This window comes from Cyrtonyx montezumae, unplaced genomic scaffold (assembly GCF_038088225.1).
Source record: "Cyrtonyx montezumae isolate F1298 unplaced genomic scaffold, pur_monq_1.0 scaffold_82, whole genome shotgun sequence".
Taxonomy (NCBI): Eukaryota; Metazoa; Chordata; class Aves; order Galliformes; family Odontophoridae; genus Cyrtonyx; species Cyrtonyx montezumae.
In genome coordinates, this window is record NW_027072092.1 from 464,639 (window position 1) to 484,094 (window position 19,456).

Below are 19,456 nucleotides of genomic sequence, written 5' to 3' on the forward strand. Positions count from 1 at the left end.
TCTCATGATGGTGTTTGATGGGTTGCAAAGTGTCTGCTTCTGTCCCTCCAGCCCCCCCAGCCCCCCCACATCCCGCAGGGTCCTCGCCCCACATGAGACAAGGGGACAAGGATGGATAGAGCCCGGCACACCCCCCCCTGGGGGGGGACACAGGCGGTCCCGAGCCCTGCCTCAGTTTCCCCACCACTCCCCTGGGGACGCGGGTTGGGGGGCAGCGGCTCAGCCCGGCCCCGACCTTATCGCAGACAGACGGTGGTGGCGGGGGGGGGCTGTGGGTGTGCTGTGTTTGCCGAGGATAAAGTGTACGGCACAGCACGGCGGGGCTGGGGGCACCGACACCCCTCCCTGCCACGCTGGCGGCCCAGCTGCAGGGAGGCGGGGGGGTGAATGGGGCAAAAGGGGGGTGGGGAATGGCACGGGGGGGCACACAGGGCCGTGGGGAGCTGGAGGGGTCGCGGGGTCGTGGGAACCAACAGACACGGGGACCATGGGGACTGAGGGGGAGCGCAGAGCCACGGGGAGCGGGGTGGCCATGGGGCACTGGGGACCGTGGGGGTCAGGACACAGAACCGTGGGGATTCTGGGGCGATGGGAGGTGGGAATGGGGGGACCCGTTTGTGGCTGTGCCACAAGGACCCCACCCCGGGGCACTGCCGCCCCCTGGGTGCCACTGTCCTCTCCACGTCCCCATCCTCTGGGTACCAGTGTGGCTCCAGAGGCACTCCCCCACCCGAGTACCCGCAATCCTGACGTGGGTTTGACTGTCGCCACCCCATGGGTGCCCCCATCCCCCGGGGACCCTCTGCGTTGGGGGGGGAAGGGGACACCCCGCCATGACAGCGGCCCTTTAAACCTGAGCACTATGGGAAATGTAGTCCGGGAGGGGGTGGGGGCTGAGCGCAGGGGCTGCTGGGAAGGAGGTGGGGTGGGACGGGAGGGTCGGGGGCCGCACGTTGGGCCCCCCCAGCGCCGTCCCCACTGACCCCCATCGGTCCCGAATGCGTGTGGCCGCCCCACGGTCTGCAGTGGGGCAGGGCCGGCTCTGACACAGCGGGGTCCGGAGAGTGGGGGGGTGAGCACAGCCTGCGCAGCTCCCCCCCCCCCGCCCCTCGACGGCACCTTTCCCCACGGTCCCCGCATCCCCTCGGTCCCCTTCTCAGCGCCTCCATCCACGGGTGGGCACCGTCCCCACGCGGCCCACCTCCGTGACCTCCCCGCGCGCGGCGCCCCGACCTCTCCAACGCGCCCACGGGCTCCGTCCCCCTCCCCATCCCCCCCTCCCCCAACCACCCGTCGGGTTCCGTGGGGGAGCGCGCGTGGAAGGCGCGAGGAGCGCGCAGAGGCGCGGCGGGGCTGCAGGGAGCGGCTGCGGCCGGCGGAGGGGGCTGCGGCCGCGGCGGAGCGGGCGGGCGGCGCGGCGGGGCCGGGGGAGGAGCCTGCACGAGCCGTCGGCCGCCGCCGCCGTTCGCCCCGCTCCGCTCGGCCCCGCTCCGCTCCGCTCCCGTCCGCGCTCCGCCCCGCACGGCCCCGCGCTCAGGTACGGCCCCGCGGCGCCGATGTGTACCGGGGAGGGCCCCCGCCGGAGCTCGGCGGCACGGTCGGGGCGTGCAGAGGGGGGGGAGGGGGGGGGTTGGGAGGAGAAGGGAGTGGGGGGGGGGGGTTGGGAACGGGAAGGGGGGAGCGCGCACCGAGCGGGCACCGGGAGGGGGGAATGCGGGGCGGGTGGAGGGATCGGCTGCGGTATTTTGGGATTTTGGAGGAAAAAAATCCCAGCGTTCAGCGGAGGGGGGGGAGGGGGGAGGGGGAAGGGGGGGTCGGACCGAACGCTCGGCGCTCGCTGCCCCCGCCCGCTGCGCAGCGCGGGGCTGTGCGGGGCCGCTGGGAGCACTGGAAGGGTGGGGGGGGGGAGAGCCCCGCACGCTGCCCCCCTCCTCCGCGCTGCTCCCCCCCCCCCCCCTCCGCGGCGGCTGCGTGGCTGCGCCGTGCCCGTGGGCCTGCAGCGCTCCGGGCCGGGGCCGTGCTGGGGGGGGGGCCGTGCCCCGTGGCCGTCCCCGCCCCGCGCTTGGCAGCGGGCGCCAGGAATGCCGTGACGATTTTGTTAATTTTATTTTTTTTCTCCCCCCCCCCTCCCCGTTTTTTTATATATATTTTTCAAACCTTGGAAGCGGAGCGGTTTTTTTTCTTTTTTTTTTTTCTTTTTTCACCCTTTTTTTATTCTTTTTTTTTTCCTTTTTTTTTTTTGTGTCTGTGCGCGCGTGTGTGTTTGCGCTGCTTTTCAACGGGGGGGGGGGGAGGGGGGGAGTGCTCCGAAACACCGCGGACAGGGTTGCGGGAGGGGCGTGGCGGGGGCTGCCCTCTCCGGGCCCGGCCCCGCGCACACCGCTCCCGCACCGGGGGGGGGTGGGGGGGCAGAGCCGCTTCGTGCCCCCCTCCCACCCCCTCCCCGTCGGGGAGGAGCGCGGTGCTGCGGGCAGCGTTGGGGAAACTGAGGCACGGGCCAAGGTCACCCCGCGCGGCGTCCCCCGACCTTCAGCCGTGTGCGCGGGGTGACACCGCCGTGACCGAGCGCCGGGGGGGGGGACACGGCCGCGCTCACCCCGCGTGACCCCGGTGCGGGGCGCGGAGTGGGGTGGAGGCGACTCAGCCCCGCCGGAACGCGTTCGGAGAACGCACCCCTTCCCCCCCCCCCCCCCCTCCCCCACCCCGGGGGTCTTCGCTGCGGAAGGGTGGGAGCTGAGCCCCCGCCCCGTGCGCTGCGGTGGGGAGGGGTCCCAGGGGGCGGTGTGCGCGGTGCTGGGAGGGGGGGGGGCAACGTGCGCAGCCCCTCCCCGCAGCGCTGTGCGTGGGGTGCGCGGTGCTGGCGGGTACACCCCCCCTCCATAGCACCGCACCCCTCGTTCGCCCGCAGCATATCAGGGAGGGCTCGGTGCCCCCCCTCCCCTCCCCCCCCATCCCTGCGCGCTGGGTGCTGCGTGGCGGCGGGCGTACGGCCCCGGCCCTTCCTGGGGGGGGCCCGGCACCAGGAAGCCGCCCCCTCCCCGCCACGCACTGTCCCGGGGTAAGGAGAGCAGAGCAGAGGAGCGGCGGCCGCCGGCAAAGCCCGGAGCAGCGCGGGCGGACGGGACGGAGCCCGGGACCCCTCCGTGCCCCCCCCCGCACATACACCCCGCAGGCACAGAGCGGGGGCACCGGGGTGGGCAGCACAGTGATGGGGGGGGGGGAGGGGCAGCGGCGCGCAGCGCCGGGCACCGTGTGGGCACCGGCAGTCACAGCATCACCGGGACAGCGTGGTGCCGCCGGGATCGCGCTCCGTTCGGTGTCACCGGGTCCGGTTTGGCGTCACCCTCAGCATTGGGAACGCAGCAGGCCCGTCTCCTCCCCATACCCACCCCCCAAACCGTGTCCCGCACCCCCCACGTCCCTCGTGGCGCAGTGCCCCCAACCCAGGACCCCGCTCTCACGGAGCCCCCGCCGCTCTCCCCGATTTAGCAGCGTCCCGAGCCCGGTGCCAAGCTCCCGCCCCGCGGTGCTGAGAATAGCTCCCGGCATCCCGGCACGCGCGGGGCTCGGCCCTGGGGGGGGGCACCCACGGAGCCAGGGGGGGGCCCACGGGCTGAGCCCGTGGCATTCATCACATCCCACCGTCACAAGATGGGGTCGTGCTGCGTGGGGCTCCGCCATCGCGTGGCGCTGCGAGGATGGGGAAACTGAGGCACGGGGATGTGGGGCAGAGCCGGGCTGGGCGCGGTGGGGTTTGCATCCGTGGCCTTTAGGGCACGCTGGAGGTGTGAGGACGCTGCGGGCAGGTCAGCGTCCCCACGGCCACCCGTCCCCGCTCGGTGGTGGCTGCAGTGCTCGGCCGTCCCCTCCCACAGCCCGACCCTGACCCCGTGCCACGAGGAGGGGACGCAGCAGTGGGTCCCGCGTGCCCCTGATGTCAGCCCCACGGCATGCCCCACTCGGGGCTGCCCAGCTGCTGCGCGTGCCGGGGATTCCTGCAGCGTGCCACCGCGGGGTGACGGGGTGGCACCGGGCAGGGACACGCGTGTGGCACCGGGCGCAGCCGTGCCCGTGGGTGCTGCCGTGTGTCGGTGCCGCTGACTTTGCCGTGGCACAGTGCTGCCCGATGCTGGCACCGGGTTTGGCCGGCGTGGCACGGCGTGACCGTGGGCAGGGCCGTGTCACTGTGCCCATGCGGTGCGATGTGGCTGCGGTGCCCACCGCCGTCTGCCCGGAGCCCTCCCCCCCCCCCCCCGCCGTGCTAATCACACTAATTGGCACCCGGCTAAAGCGCTTAGGCCCTCACCTCCCTGACCCAGATAGCAGCTGGCCAAGGGGAGGGGGCAGCGGGACCCCCACGCCCATCTGTGCCCGGGATGGGGTCGCCCCGCGGGCCACACTGAGCACGCGTGGCCGTGCCGTGCTCACAGTGTGGGCTGTGTCCATATAGACGGGGTCCGTGGGCGCGGGCGGGGGGTGCCGGGGGGGGAGGGGGGGGGGGGCTATGATCCCTGTGCCGCCCCACGCCCGGACTTTGCCCCCAGTTGTTTTGCAGCGCGTGCAACCGCCCGACTCAGCAGAAACGCGGCCCAGGTGTGGGGCTGGGCCGAGGGGCGCGGGTGGGGGCCCCCCACCTTCGGGCTGGGCCGCCGCGCCCACCCCCTCACCCCCCACCCCCCCCCCTTTTTCCTCCTCCATCCTCGATCTCGCGGCGCTGCCGTGGGGCTGAGACCCGACGCGCTCGGTGCACGTGTCCGTGGGAGCCGCCTCCCATCCGTGTGTCCGTGTCTGTCTGTCTGACTCTCGGCGATTCCTCGAGCGCGGGCGGCCTCACCCGGGTGCCACCGAGCTCCGTACCGGGGGGGTCACGGGGGCACTGGGCGGCACCGAGCGCCGTGACCTCTCCGCCCGCCCCGCGGAGGGGGAAAGCGGAGGCAGAGGGCGGTGGGTCGGAGCCGTGCGCGCTCCCGGGGGGTGGGGGGGGGTCCCTGGGTTGGGGGGGGGGGGGGGAGGAGGGCCGTGCCCACGGGGCCGCGCAGCGCTGGCTCCCGGCCAGTGCCTATACTTGGAAGTGTCGGCGCGGCGTTCCCATATGGAACAAACATTTGCTGCAGCCCCCGGCCGCGCTCCGTACGTACCGCCCGCGGACGGCCCCAAAGCCCGGCCTGGAGCTGCGGCCCCAAACCCAGCACGGCGCTGTGGGGCGGGGGGGGGGGGGGGGGGGTCACTGCCACGCGGCTCCGACGTGTGCACCCCCCCCCCTCCCCCCCCAGCGCCGCGATGGGTGACCCCACGCACCCACGGGCGCGGCATCCCTCGCTCCGTCGTGCAGCGCGGTTGGGTTCCCCAGATGGAGGGGGGCAGTGGTGGGGGGGGGGGGGGGGGGTCGGCCGCACCGCCGCGCTCGAAATCCGCCGGAGGAATTCCTGCCGCCGCCAAGACAAACGTGACCTACTTTCTGCCCGGCCCCGCACCGCGCTGCAGCCCCAGGGCCGGGCACGGCGCCCACCCGCGCGGGTGGGGGGCCCCCACCGCCGCGCACCCCCCCCCCCACGCGGGGTGGGCCGGGCTGGGGGGAGGGGAAGTAGGGGGCTCACGTCGAGTCAGCCCACCCCCCCCAACCCCCCCCCCAGTGCCGCTGGGGGGAGTGCGGGCGGAGCGATGGGCGCTGCGATGTGCACGGGGGGGGTGGGGGGGCCACGCGTGTTTTGCTGCCCCTGCGCTGCGTGGGGGGGCAGCGTGGGGGCGTCCCCCCCTCCCCCGGCCCCACGGTGCCATCTCTTTGCAGCAGGAGTGCTCACGGAGGAGGCAGTGCCTGGCAGCCCCCGGTGCCCCCCACCCCTGTAAGTTCCCCCCCCCCCCCAACACCCGGAGGGGCCCCCCCCCGCGTGCACACCTGCGCACACTGCAGTGTTCTTGCACGGACACGTCGTGCACGCTCCCTGCGCTGTGTGCTCCTGCTCCCCCCCCAGCCCCGTGCCCCCCCTGCTCGCTCCACGTGCTCTTGCACACTCCTCGCACTCCCACGCAGCCCCGCACGCTCTGCAGACCTTTGCACGCTGTTGCACGCCCCGTGCACCCCACCCAGCCCCACACACCGTGCCGTGCACACCATTGCACACCGTCACGTGCTGCCCACGGCCTTGTGCACGCTCACCCAGCCCTGCACGCTCACCTGCACGCTCACTGCTCCCCCACCCAGCCCCGCATGCCGTTGCACACCCTCTTGCACACCCGTTCCTCCCCCACCCGCGTGCTCCACGTGGGCTCAGTGTGCTCTGTCTCTCCAGGCCTCCCCCTCCCCCCACCCCCCCGGGATGCTGCAGGGAGCCCAGCACTGAGGTGGGCGCCATGGGGCGCGCGTCGTAGCCCCCCCCCCCCCCAGCCCCCCGCCGTGGCCCCCCCGCGCGTGGCACCGGTGGCGGAGCCCACTCTGCCGGTGCTGGGCGCTCCTTGATGGAATTGCGGTGAATGGAACAGAAGCCCAGCACCCTGGACCCGCTGTCGGAGCCAGAGGACACCCGGTGAGACCCCCCCCACCCGGGGTGTCCCCGCACACCCCCACGGCTCCGTCTCTTCCTATCTCTGTCCCTCCCCCCCCTCCCCTCCCGATCGCCCCGTGTTCTCCCCACTCGTGCACGCCCATCCTCAGCCAACCCCCGCCCCCCCCCATCCTGGGCCCCCCACCGGCCCTGCCAGCACCCGGGGCTATTTTGGGAGTGCGGCGGTGCTCACGTGCCCCGGGGGGGGGCAAAGGGGGGGGGGGGCAGGCCTGGGGTCACCTTGGGCTGGAGCTTCCCCCCCCACCCCAGCGCCCAGCTCTGCCGCCCCGTTCGGGGGCACTGGGGCACCCCTGGGTGCTGTCCCCCCCCCGCTGGGTGCCATCCCCGCGGTGCTGGGTCATCCCCTCTGCCCATGCGCGGGTTTCCGGGGGGGGGAGGGGGGGGGTTGAGGCGCAGACCCCCACCGCCGCCTATTGGCTGCGCCCGCTGATGTCACTTCCCCGTGAGCCAAAAGGACATTTTGTCTTTGACTGTAAATGAGAGCCCCTCCCCCACCCTTCCCTGCCCCTCCCCCACTCGCTTCCCCCACCCTCCCATCCACAGCCCCCCCCCCCTCGTCCCCCCCCCGCTTCAGGCAGTGCCGTGTCCCACATCGGGGATCCCTGGAATCCCCGCATCACCCACGGGGCCGTGCGGGGTCAGACCCCCCCTGGGACTGCCCCCCCCGGGGGAGGGATGCGCGGGTGGGGTGCGGGGGCCCCGAGTCACGCTGTGCCCCCCCCTTCCCCCCCCCAGGTGGCTGGATGGCAAGCGCAAAAGAAAGAGCAGCCAATGTTTGGTGAAGAGCAGCATGTCAGGTACGGGACCCCCCCCGTCCCCTCTGCTGACCCCACAGCGCCGCTGGGACCCCCACAGCGCCCCATTGCCCCCCCCAGCACCGTGCACTCCACGTCCCACTCAGCACCCCCAGACCCCCCCGCTCCCCCCCCACCTCGTGTCTGTCCCAGCACCCCGGGGTCCCTGCGCACCCTTGGGACCACGGCGGCCCCGCTGTCACCCGAACATCCCCTGCACCCCATATCCCACATCCCCCATGGGTCCCAGGGGTCCCCGGCCCCCCATATCCCCACTGGGTGCTGCCCCCCCCCCCCCGTGGCACTATCGGGCCCAGCAGCGCAGCGAGGGGGGGGCGATAAGGGGGCCCCGGGGCGGGCACTGACCCTGGGGCCGGGCACCAGCCCTGCCCCATTCCCCAGCGGGGAGCGGCTGGCGCCGGCGGGATCCGGGGGGTGGGGGGGGAGGTGGGGGGAGGGGGGGTTCCAGCCCTCCCCCACCCTGTCTGCGCGTGCCCCTCCCCCTGCAGGGTGTGTGTGTGTGTGTGTGTGTGTGTTGGGGGGGGGTCCCGGTGCAGGTGCTCTGTGCCTCAGTTTCCCTGTGGGGTCGGTGCTGGGGGGGCGGTCCCACAGCCGGGGGACCCCGCACAATAGCGGACAGTGGGGCCATTGTGCACCCAGGGGATGCCCCCCCCCCCACAGCCGGCCCCGGAGAATGGGCGCTTTATTGCTGCGGGGGGCACGGAGCCCCCCAGCCGTTAACCCTCACACTGCCAGCGCGTCCCCGCTCAGTGCCCCCACACCCCTTTACGTCCTTTATGGGGGCTTTCTGGGGGGGAGGCAGAGGGGAAACTGAGGCACGGAGGGGGGCTCTGACGTGTCCCCCCCCCAGGGTACATCCCTAGCTACCTGGACAAAGATGAACAGTGCGTGGTGTGCGGGGACAAAGCCACCGGATACCACTACCGCTGCATCACCTGCGAGGGCTGCAAGGTGAGGGGTGGGGGTGGGCTGCTGGGGGGGGGGGGGGGCACGGCAGGGACGCGGGGGGGTCTCACCGCCACCCCCACCCCAGGGCTTTTTCCGTCGGACCATCCAGAAGAACCTGCACCCCACCTACTCCTGCAAATACGATGGGTGCTGCGTCATCGACAAGATCACCCGCAACCAGTGCCAGCTGTGCCGCTTCAAGAAGTGCATCTCCGTGGGCATGGCCATGGACTGTGAGTGGGGGGGGGCCCGGGGGGGCTGTGGGGTCCGCTATGGGGTGAGCAGAGCGCCCGCTGCTGCTGCTGCAGCTCCAGCTTGGGGTGCCGTGGGGCGCCCGCTGTAGGACTGAGCTGGGGAGCACCCGGTGTGTGCACCCGTAGGGGTTTTGGGGGGACCCCTTTGCAGCTGTGGTTGGGGTGTATGGGATGCGTGCGCGCTGTGGGGTGGGTGGGGGTGCGGCTGTAGAGAAGATGAGGGTGCTCAGCACCCATGGGGCGTTTTGGGGGATCTTTATGCAGCTGGGGGAGCGCTCAGGGAGGATCCAGTGTGTGCACACTGTGAGGCAGACGGGGTCCTGGTGAAGCCAAGGGGTGGGATGGGGTCCTGGGGAAGCTATGGGGTGGGATGGGGTCCCGGGGAAGCTATGGGGTGGGATGGGGTTCCAGTGCAGCTGTGGGTGGGATGGGGTCCCGGGGAAGCTATGGGGTGGAATGGGGTCCTGGGGAAGCTATGGGGTGGGATGGGGTCCCGGGGATGCTATGGGGTGGGATGGGGTCCCGGGGAAGCTATGGGGTGGGATGGGGTCCCAGTGCAGCTGTAGGGTGGGATGGGGTCCCGGGGAAGCTATGGGGTGGGATGGGGTCCCGGGGATGCTATGGGGTGGGATGGGGTCCTCGAGAAGCTATGGGGTGGGATGGGGTCCCAGTGCAGCTGTGGGGTGGGATGGGGTCCTGGTGAAGCTATGGGGTGGGATGGAGTCCTGGGGATGCTATGGGGTGGGATGGGGTCCCGGGGATGCTATGGGGTGGGATGGGGTCCCAGTGCAGCTGTAGGGTGGGATGGGGTCCTGGGGATGCTATGGGGTGGGATGGGGTCCCAGTGCAGCTGTAGGGTGGGATGGGGTCCTGGGGAAGCTATGGGGTGGGATGGGGTCCCTGTGAAGCTGTAGGGCAGGATGGGGTCCCAGTGCAGCTGTGGGGTGGGTCATTGGGTGGGATGGGGTCCTGGTGATGCCATGGGGCAGGACTGGGTCCCGGCGCAGCTGTGGGGAGGGTCGGGGGTCCCGCAGTGGGGCGGTGGGGCCGCAGCGTGGTGCCCCGCAGTGGTGCTGGACGACTCGAAGCGCGTAGCCAAGCGGAAGCTGATCGAGGAGAACCGGGAGCGGCGGCGCAAGGAGGAGATGATCAAATCGCTGCAGCACCGGCCCAGCCCCAGCGCCGAGGAGTGGGAGCTCATCCACGTGGTGACCGAGGCGCACCGCAGCACCAACGCGCAGGGCAGCCACTGGAAGCAGAAGAGGAAATTCCTGGTGAGGGCGGCCGCGCTCTGTCCCCGTTTGGCACCGCGGTGTCCTTGAGCGTGTCACCCCCCCCCCCCTCCGGAGTGGGGGGGTCTGGGCGGAGCAGTGACCGAAGGGGACAGCTGTGCCCCCCCCCCCCCCAGTGCTGTGCACTGCTCCCTCTCCCGGCAGCTGCTGCGCTGTGCCTCAGTTTCCCCAGAGCAGGAAGTTGGGGGGGGGGGGTCCCCCACTGTTCTGCCCCCCTCCCACCCTCCCGTTGTGTTTTTTTCCCCCCCCCCAGCCCGAGGACATCGGGCAGTCGCCCATGGCGTCGATGCCGGACGGGGACAAAGTGGACCTGGAGGCGTTCAGTGAGTTTACAAAAATCATCACGCCCGCCATCACCCGCGTGGTGGACTTCGCCAAAAAACTGCCCATGTTCTCCGAGGTAATGGGGGGGGGGGGGGGGGGGTCCGCAGCCCCTGAGGGGCGGACGTGGGGGGGGGGGGGGGGGACCACAGCTCCAGTGTCATCGCTGTTGGGGGTGGGGGGTTATGGGGTGCTGAGCGGGGCAGCCGTGCTGATGGTGCTGTGGGGGGGGGGGGGGGGGGGGAGGGATTTGGGGTCCATCTCCCAAATGACATCCCCCAGATGAGGGGGGGGTCCCGCAGCCCTGGTGGCATTGTCACTGTGGGGGTATGGGATGTGAAGGATGGGGGGTTCTGGGGGTGGCAGCCCCGCTGATGGCTCTGTGGGGGTGGGATATGGGATGTGGGGATGTGGGGGGGTCCCTCAGCCCCGCTGCTGGCATTGTGGGGGGCTGATTTTGGGGTGTGGGGACGTGGGGGGGGTCCCGCTGACCCCGCTGACCCCCCCCCAGCTGCCGTGCGAGGATCAGATCATCCTGCTGAAGGGCTGCTGCATGGAGATCATGTCCCTGCGCGCGGCCGTGCGCTACGACCCCGAGAGCGAAACGCTGACGCTGAGCGGGGAAATGGCGGTGAAACGCGAGCAGCTCAAGAACGGCGGGCTCGGGGTCGTGTCCGACGCCATCTTCGACCTCGGCAAGTCACTGTCCGCCTTCAACCTGGACGACACCGAGGTGGCCCTACTGCAGGCCGTGCTGCTCATGTCCTCAGGTCAGCACAGGGGGGGGGGGGGCACCCCGGTTTTTGGGGTTTGGGGGGGGGGGGTATTGAGCCCCAGAGCCCTGCTTGGGGCATGTGGGGTCCAGCAGTGTGGGTGGACATCCCCATACCCAGAGGCCCAAGTTTGGGGCGCAAGAGGTGGGCATCCCAATACCTGGAGCCCCGCCATTGTGGGATAACTGGGGCGGGCACCCCAATACCCGGAGCCCCCAGCGCTGTGGGGGCACATGGGGTTGAGCACCCTGATACCCAAAGCCCTAACATTTGGGGCACCAGGGCTGTGTGCCCCAATACCCACAGCCCCAGGACTTGAGGGTGCATGGGGTGGTCACCCCAATACCCACACCCCCAGGATTTGAGGGTGCATGGGGTGGTCACCCCAATACCCACACCCCCAGGATTTGAGGGTGCATGGGGTGGTCACCCCAATACCCACAGCCCCAGGACTTGAGGGTGCATGGGGTGGTCACCCCAATACCCACACCCCCAGGATTTGAGGGTGCATGGGGTGGTCACCCCAATACCCACACCCCCAGGACTTGAGGGTGCATGGGGTGGTCACCCCAATACCCACACCCCAGGACTTGAGGGTGCATGGGGTGGTCACCCCACTATCCAGAGCTGCAGCATTTGGGGCACATGGGTTTCAGCACCCCAGAACCCGAGGCCCAGCGCTGTGGGGCACATGGGGTGGACACCCCGATACCCACATCCCCAGCATCGTGAGCCCACAGCGCTGACAGCATTTTAGGGCCACCTGTAGCACCACATCCCCCCCCCCCCACACCCATAAAAACACACACGCACCTTTCGGGTCCTTGCGTGAGCTCAGACCCCATTCAGACGCATCCCCTCCCCCCACCCCCCAACCCCCCAACCCCAATCCCCCCCTCCTCAGACCGGACGGGGCTGATCTGCGTGGACAAGATCGAGAAGTGCCAGGAGACGTACCTGCTGGCGTTCGAGCACTACATCAACTACCGCAAACACAACATTCCCCACTTCTGGCCCAAGCTGCTGATGAAGGTGACGGACCTGCGCATGATCGGCGCGTGCCACGCCAGCCGCTTCCTGCACATGAAGGTGGAGTGCCCCACCGAGCTCTTCCCCCCCCTCTTCCTCGAGGTCTTCGAGGATCAGGAGGTGTAGGGACGACCCCCCCCCCTCTCCCTCCAGCCCCGCCATCCCCCCCCCCCCCCAATCACACACACACACACACACACCCCGATATTTCATTCTCCGGTGCTGCACGGGGGTGGGCGCGGCAAAAAGAGGGGGGGGGTGGGGGGGGAGGTGGTGTTGGGGGGGGGTTAAATCAGCGCCGCCGCTCGCCTGCCCCCCCCACACACCCCACAACCCCCCCCCCCCCCCCAGACGTCGCCGGGTTTTGTTTGTTTGCACAGGGAAGGGCCCCCCCCGCGGCGTCCTTCTCTTCGGACGTTCTTATGTTGAAGCATTTATTTCCCTCCCTGAGAGGCTAAAATGTAAAACTGCACTTTGCGAGAGAGGAGGAGGAGGAGGAGGAAGGGCGGGGGGGCGGGGGGGGGCTCTGCGCTGCGGGGGGGGGGGGAGGGGAGGGGGCAAAGGGGGGAGGGGGGGCAGCGCCCTGGCCATGCGCACTTTGGGGGCCACAGGGGGATGGGGGGAGGGGGGGGAAGTGAGTGGCAGCGTTCTGGGGGCTCCCCACCCCCCCCGCCCCCCCCTCCTCCCTTCCAGGGACTTCCCCCCCCCCGCCCCCCCCATTTTGGGGCCGCGTTCGGGGCTTTGGGGTTTGGGTTTTTTTCTCTGTTCGGGTTTGGGCTGAGAGCAGCGGTTCAGTGCCAAACGCGGGGGGGGGGGGGGGGGGGGGTTGGGGTCACTCCCCCCCCCACTCCTTTTCGTTCGTTTTTTTTTGTTGTTCGTTGGTTTTTTTTTGCCGTTTCCTCCCCCCCCCCCCCCCCACGGTGTCGTCGTTCTTCGATTTCGTCGTTTTCCGTCAGAAAAAAAAAAAAGAAAAAAAAAAAAGAAAAAACGGCACAAAAAAAAAAAAAGAAAAAAAATCCCCCCCTCCCCCCCCCCAAAAAGAAAAAAGAAAAAACAAAAAAACGTTTCAGCGGCCCCCCCCCCCATGCACTACTGCCCCCCCCCCCCCCACACACACAACATCAGCACTTCGGGGGCACCGAGTGGGGTGGGGGGGGCAGGGGCTGTTCGTGGTTACCCTCACTTCCTTTCTCCTCCCCCCCCTCCCCCCCCATTTAGGGTTTGTGAATCTCTGTTACCTCAGGCGGGGGCCGGGGGGGGCGGGGCAGGGGGGGCCCCGGGTGGAGTTAATATATATATATACATATATATATATATAAATATATATAAAATTATATAATTTTTGTAATTAAAAAAAAAAACGAATCTTTTTACGGGTCGTTGGAAAAACAGAAACCCCAACCTCGGACAGCCCCCCCCCCCCCCCAGCCCCGACACCGCGAGGGGGGGCCACGCGGGGGTTTGTGCCGGATCCCCCCCCCCCTCCGCATTCCCCACAGGGCCCGGATGGGGGGAGGGGCGGGGGGGGGGTCAGGGGGGGGCTGTGGTGACGGTGGGAGGAGGGGGGGATGCGGTGCTCTCGGTGCAAAATGTCTTAAGCCCCCCCCCCCCCGTTCCCCCCTACACCGCAGCACGGGAGGGGGGGGTCCCGGTGGGCACTGCCCCCCCCCCTTCCAGCACTGGGTTGTGCAATAGGAAATGCAGTGGGAAACGGCAGTGGCGGCACCCTGGGGGGGGTTGGGGGGTGTATGGGGGGGTGGGCAGGGGGCAGGGATGCATCCCCCCTCCCTTGGCAGCCTCGCACAGCCCCCACCCGCTGCCCTGCCCTGCGTGTGCCCCTCCCCCCCCTCCAGGCCTCACCGTGTGCCTTCGGGTGGGGGCACAGCGCCCGGAGGTGGGGGGCGGGGGGGCAGTGCTGTACCCCCCCTCTCCTTCTCCCCCTCCCCCCCCACGCAGCAGTTGTGCCCCACGCACCGCACTGCCCACGCGTGGCCGCTGTGCTGCACTTGTCTTAAAGCAGCCAACCTGCCCCCCCCCCCCCGGCCCTGGGGGCAGCACCGCCCCGCGGGAGGGGGAGGGGGGGGCCGCAGCCCTAGGGGGGAGGGGGATACGGCCCCAACCCCGCCCCCCCTCCCCGGGCCGCTCCGCTCCGTCTGTGTCCGTCTCGTGTCGCCGTCGCACGTCCGATGTGCTGTGCCCAACGGGGGGGGGGGGGGCGTTGGGGGGGCAGCCCCCCCTCCCCCAGCACGTACCTCATGGCTCCGGGGCTGCCCCCCCCCCCCCCCCCCAGTACTATGCATTGAGCCCCCTCCCCCGCGGCGGGGACGGGGGGGGGGGAGGTGGGTGTGGGCCGTGGTGGGGGGGCGGCTGAATGTACGGCGCGGGGTGGGGGGGGGATGGTGGGGTGGGGGGGGCGGTGGGGGGGGGCGCTGCTGAGCTCCGTGACAATCACAGTCTGTGACGTGCGATTTTCAGCCCTTTTGTGTCATGGTCAGGATTTTAAAGACAGATATTTTTATGGTCGTTGTCGCCGGTCTATTTTACTATATATTTATGTAATAAATATATGATGGAAAAACCCAAAGAGAGAAAAAAAAAACCAAAATCCCCAAACCCCCCCCCCCAACATAAACACCCCCCCCCCCCCCCCCAGAGCCACGCGGTGGGGGCGGGGGCGGCGGGGGGGAACTCGCTTTGAGGGCTTTGTGGGGAAGGGGGAGGGGGTCGTGTGCACTTTGGGGGGGGCGGCGGGGGCGGATATGGAGGGGGGGGGTTCGTGGGGGGGGGGGGTCCCTACTGCGCGTCGATGCGGAAGGAGAGCAGCTTCTCGGAAGTGGAGGTTGTTGAGGGTGCGCAGGTCCGGCAGTTTGAGCAGCAGTTTGGTGAAGCGGGAGCTCTCCGACGGCCGCGTCTTCTGCACCAACGCCCGCAGCGCTCGGATCAGCGTTCTCCTGCAGCTGCTCCACCGACGCCGCGTCCTCCATCCCCGAGCGGTCTGCAAGGAAGGGGGCGGTGGGGGGCCGGGGGGGGGCTTCACCTCACCCCATCCCCCCCCTCCACCCCGCGCTGCGTCCCCTCCCCCGTCCCTTCCCCCCGCACCCACCCGCCGACACCAGCACCACGGCGGTGAACAGCCCCAGCTCCTCGTCGCTGAGCTGCAGCGCGCTGAGCTTCTCGCTGAACTCGAACATGGAGCCGAGCAGGTCGCCCATGCCCATGCCCCACAGCTCCTCCACGCTGTACTTCGTGCGGCTCATGAACGTCACCGTCTGCTCCTTCACGTCGAACAGCGACGCGAAGCGAACCATCAGCACCTGCGGCACACGGCGTCAGCGCGGGGGGGGCTGGGGGGGAAATGGGGGGGGGGGCACTGCGCGGTGCTGCGGTGCGTCGTATGGGGGCACACGGGGCACCGTGGGGGGATGTGGGGGTACTGTGGGGGGACATGAGGCACTGTATGGGGGCACCGTGGGGGGATGTGGGGCATCGTGGAGGGATGTGGGACACTGTGGAGGGCACTGTGGGGGGATGTGGGGCACTGTGGGGGGCATATAGGGCATCGTGAGGGGATGTGGGGTACTGTGGGGGGACATGAGGCACTGTATGGGGCACCGTGGGGGGATGTGGGGGCATCGTGGAGGATGTGGGACACTGTGGAAGGCACTGTGGGGGGATGTGGGGCACTGTGGGGGCATATAGGGCATCGGTGAGGGGGATGTGGGGTACTGTGGGGGGATATGAGGCACTGTATGGGGCACCGTGGGGGGGTGTGGGGCATCGTGGAGGGATGTGGGACACTGTGGAGGGCACTGTGGGGGGATGTGGGGCACTGTGAGGATGTCAGGCACCGTGCACTACTGCAGTGTATCGTGCAGGGATGTGGGGGCACCATGTAGGGCACTCTGCGGGAATGTGGGGCACCGTGACAGGATGTGGGGCATCCAGGGGGGGGGGATGTGAGGCATTGTGAAGGGATTTGGGGCACCGTGTGAGGATGTGGGGCACCGTGCAGTGCTGCAGCGCATCATGTCCCAGGACGTACCTCGAAGGTGCCAGCCTTGAGCAGGGTGACCTGGTCGTGCTGGGACAGCGCCTGGAAGCCGGGAATGTGCTTGGCGAACTCGACCACCTCGCGGACGGCGGGCGTGAAGCTGAGCGAGAAGTCCTCCCAGATCTCCTGCACCGAGCGGCCGCTGCGCCCCGCGGGGTGGCTGTTCATGGGGCAGGCCTGCGGAGGGGCGGCTCAGCGCCGAGAGCGGCCCCCACCGGGGGGGGGGGTGGGGGGTCGGCACGGCAGCCCCCGTCGGGCTCACCGGGAGCACGTCCTTGGGGCCGCGGGGCCACGCGCAGTCCCGCGCCGTGGGGTCGGGGTACGCGGCGGTGGGGGGTGGGCAGAGCCGGGGCTCGAGGGGAGCGGGGGTCCAGGCGGGGGGGGGTGCGTCCCAGCGCGGGTGGGCGGCGTCGCAGCTCGGGGGGGGGCCCAGCTTGTCGTGAGCGTAGACGAAGATCTCGCGGTGCGCTTTGGCCACTTGAGCGATGACGTCCTCGGTGGCCCCCCCGGGGCTGGGCGAGCGGGGGGGGGGTCAGCTGCTGCGGGAACTGGGAGAAGCAGGCGGGGGGGGGCGAGCGGCGGGGGGCCGGGGGGGAGTGGGCGGCCCCCGATGGGAACGGGACCCTCGCCCAGAGGTGCCCCCCCCGGCACGACGCTGCCTCACGCTCATAGCGCTCTGCATCTCCGCCAACATCCGCTGCTTCTCCCGCTTGGGGATGCGTCCGAAGCGCACAGCTGTGGGGACAGCGGGGTTAGGGGGCACGGGGTGACCCCCCCCGGCACAGTGGGGACTGCTGGTGGCACAGCTGTGTTGTGTCCCCCCCCCCCCCCCAGCTCCAACCCCACAGGGACACCGTGCAGGAATGGGGCTCAGAATGGGGTGGGCGCAGCACGTGGGGCACTGCTCCCAGAGGAAGTGCGTGGCTCTGATGGGGGGGGGGCTGTCTTATGGGGTGCCCCGGCCCTGGGGGGGTTCCAGCCCTATGGGAACATCCCAGTGCTATTAAGTGGGGGAAGGGGAGGGGGCACAGTAGGGGTCCTGGCGCAAGGCGGTCCCATCTCTTGAAGGAATCTCAGCCCTATGGAGGTTGGGGGGGGGGTTCCACCTCTGACCGGGCTCCCGACCCGCGGGGGGGGTCGCGGCTCACCGTCGCGGGACATGCCGACCAGCAGGCACTTCTTGAAGCGGCACTGCTGGCAGCGGTTGCGGTTGATGCGGACGATGGAGCAGTTCTCATTCTTCAGGCACTTCTTGTACTGGATGTTCTGCTGGATGCTGCGGCGGAAAACCCCTGCGGGGACACCGAGGGGGGGGAGGAGGGGGGGTCACAGGGGGCCCCACATCCCCGCCTCCCCCCCCCTCCCACTCCCCCAGCCCGTACCTTGCAGCCCTCGCAGGCGTGCACGCCGTAGTGGAAGCCGGAGGCGACATCGCCGCAGACTTTGCAGAGCAGCACCATGCCGTTCAGCTCTGGGGGGGTAACGGAGGGGGGGGGAAGTGAGCGGGGCGGGGGTGTCCACCCCACCGCCCCCTCCCCCCGCACTCACTGGTCACACTGGTGCCGCTTTTGTTGGGCGAACCGCGGCGTCGCTCATCCGCTGCCACCGCCACTTGCGCCGGGGAATGCGACCGCGGGGACGTAGGGGCGAGGAGGAGGAGGAGGAGGAGGAGGAGGAGGAAGAAGGCGAGCCGTCATCGCGGGGGGGCAGCGGGCCGCCCCCGTAGGGCCGGGAGTCCTGCAGCGAGCCGGTGGGCGATGGGGGGAAGTAGAGAGGGACGGGCTGGGGGCCGCCGGCGGAGCCTTCGCTGCAGAGCGGGATGGGGCTGGCGCGGGGGGGGGACCCCACGGAGCCCACGTAGCTGATGACACCGCCTGCGGGAGGCACGGAGAGGGTCGGAGCGGGTGGGGGGGGGGGGCGTGGGGAGGCCCCGCGGGGAGTGCCCCGGAAGGGCCGTGCCCGGAGCTCCACGTGTGGCACAGAGCAGGGTCAGCGGGGCGGGGCGGCACGCGTGGGTGCGTCCCACGTGCCGTGGGGACACGCGGCCCGGAAACGGTGGGTGGGGGTGGGGAGGGGACGGAGACACGGGAATGCCGCCACGGGATCCCCGCGGGTGGAACCCCGAGCTGTGGAGTGGGCGGCAGCGCCGGACCCGTGTGGGATGCGGGAGGGCTGTGGGGCTCTGCCTGGGAGCCCCCACCCGCTGCAGGGCACGGCCCCGCGTGGGGTCACAGCCCCGTGTCCGCCCCCCCCCCCAGCGCCGGTGCGGGGTGGCAGATCCCGCTCCTGCAGTCCCTCCCCCCCGCGAGCTTGCAGCGGGGATCCCCGACCCGGAGCGTTGGGGATAACGCGGGATACACCCGGAGGGGTTCCCCGGCGCCGTGGGACGCGGGGGGGGGCCCGGAGACGCCGTGGCCCCGCAGCTGCCCCCCCACGCCCGCCTCACGCCGCCGCCCCACGTGCTCCCCCCGCACGTGGCCGCCCCCGGCCCCGCCCCTCACGCGTCGCCCCCGCCCCCCTGCACCTATTGGCCGCCCCCCCCACTCCGCAACGGAGTGCGGCGTCCCCGCTTCCGCGTGTGACGTCACGGAGAGGGGGGGATGCGATGACGTCACGAGGGGCCGCGACCAATGGGCGGGGGGCGGGGCGGGGCTGCGGGGAAAACAAACTCCGCACGTGGCAGCGCCGGGGAGGGGGCCACGTGCCGGGGGGGGCGGGGGGGGCAGCGCCTCCACCCCCACCGCGCCCGGTACCGCTGCGGTGGACCCCCCGCACCTCCCCCCCCCCGCAGCCCGGAGCATCCCGGGCCGCACACGCAGCTCCCGGTGCAGCCGTCCCCGCACTGCGGTGCGGGGGATCGCCCGGGTCCGGTGCGCAGTGCTCCCGCAGCGCGGATCGGCGCATCCCGGTCCCGCTGTCAGCGCATCCCCGCGCCCGGTACCGGTGCCCATCGCCGCGCGGTGCCGTTGTCGTCAGCACAGCCCTGTGCCCCGGTACCGGTGCCTGGACCTCCCGGTGCCGCTATCGGCGCGTCTCGGTACTCAGCAGCGCCAGGTGCCGGTCCGCAGCCCGCCCGACCCCGCACCGCGCGGTGCCGCTGTCAGCGCGCCCGGGTGCCCGGTACCGGGACCTCCCGGTGCCGCACCGCTGCCGGTCCTTCCCCTGCTCCGCAGCACCGCGCACTTCCCGGGACGGCGGACCGCCTCCACCGCTCTCCCGGTGCGGGTCCCGCAGCCGCTCCGCGTCCCCGCGGCACCGCTCCCCCGCAATTCCCGCGGCGCGGGCGCCGCTCCGGCGGCACTGACCTGTGCTGCCGGTATCTGGGGCGGCCATCGCCGAACCGAGCCGCGCAGTGCCGCACCGGACCGGACCGAGCCGCGCAGTGCCGCCCGGTAGCGCCGCTGTGCGCC

The 19,456-nt window shown here is 70.7% G+C and overlaps 2 protein-coding genes across 2 annotated transcripts; one reads left to right on the plus strand and one right to left on the minus strand.

The window, feature by feature from the left end:
- The first annotated feature begins 6,359 nt into the window (after nucleotides 1-6,359).
- THRA (thyroid hormone receptor alpha) lies at nucleotides 6,360-12,165 on the plus strand. The gene is made up of 8 exons (XM_065753786.1): nucleotides 6,360-6,524; nucleotides 7,299-7,360; nucleotides 8,229-8,329; nucleotides 8,412-8,559; nucleotides 9,649-9,854; nucleotides 10,126-10,272; nucleotides 10,705-10,963; nucleotides 11,871-12,165. Exons 1-8 carry the CDS (start codon nucleotides 6,472-6,474, stop codon nucleotides 12,119-12,121), a joined length of 1,227 nt encoding a protein of 408 aa, XP_065609858.1. The 5' UTR covers nucleotides 6,360-6,471; the 3' UTR covers nucleotides 12,122-12,165.
- A 2,623-nt stretch (nucleotides 12,166-14,788) lies between these two features.
- On the minus strand, nucleotides 14,789-19,433 carry NR1D1 (nuclear receptor subfamily 1 group D member 1). Its single transcript, XM_065753787.1, is given in 14 exon segments — nucleotides 14,789-14,827; nucleotides 14,829-14,942; nucleotides 14,944-14,990; nucleotides 15,099-15,309; nucleotides 16,038-16,223; nucleotides 16,309-16,575; nucleotides 16,577-16,615; nucleotides 16,617-16,706; nucleotides 16,708-16,781; nucleotides 17,195-17,340; nucleotides 17,430-17,517; nucleotides 17,595-17,693; nucleotides 17,696-17,920; nucleotides 19,352-19,433. Coding segments are annotated over 14 exon segments (1,653 nt in total). The 5' UTR covers nucleotides 19,380-19,433.
- Between the last annotated feature and the right edge of the window lie 23 nt (nucleotides 19,434-19,456).

Bases quoted from the DNA above. Each gene is read 5' to 3' on its own strand.
- THRA (XM_065753786.1), top strand. From the start codon at position 6,472: ATGGAACAGAAGCCCAGCACCCTGGACCCGCTGTCGGAGCCAGAGGAC. The intron at 6,525-7,298 runs GTGAGACCCCCC...TCCCCCCCCCAG, and splicing joins TCGGAGCCAGAGGACACCCG to GTGGCTGGATGGCAAGCGCA. The intron at 10,273-10,704 runs GTAATGGGGGGG...ACCCCCCCCCAG, and splicing joins AACTGCCCATGTTCTCCGAG to CTGCCGTGCGAGGATCAGAT.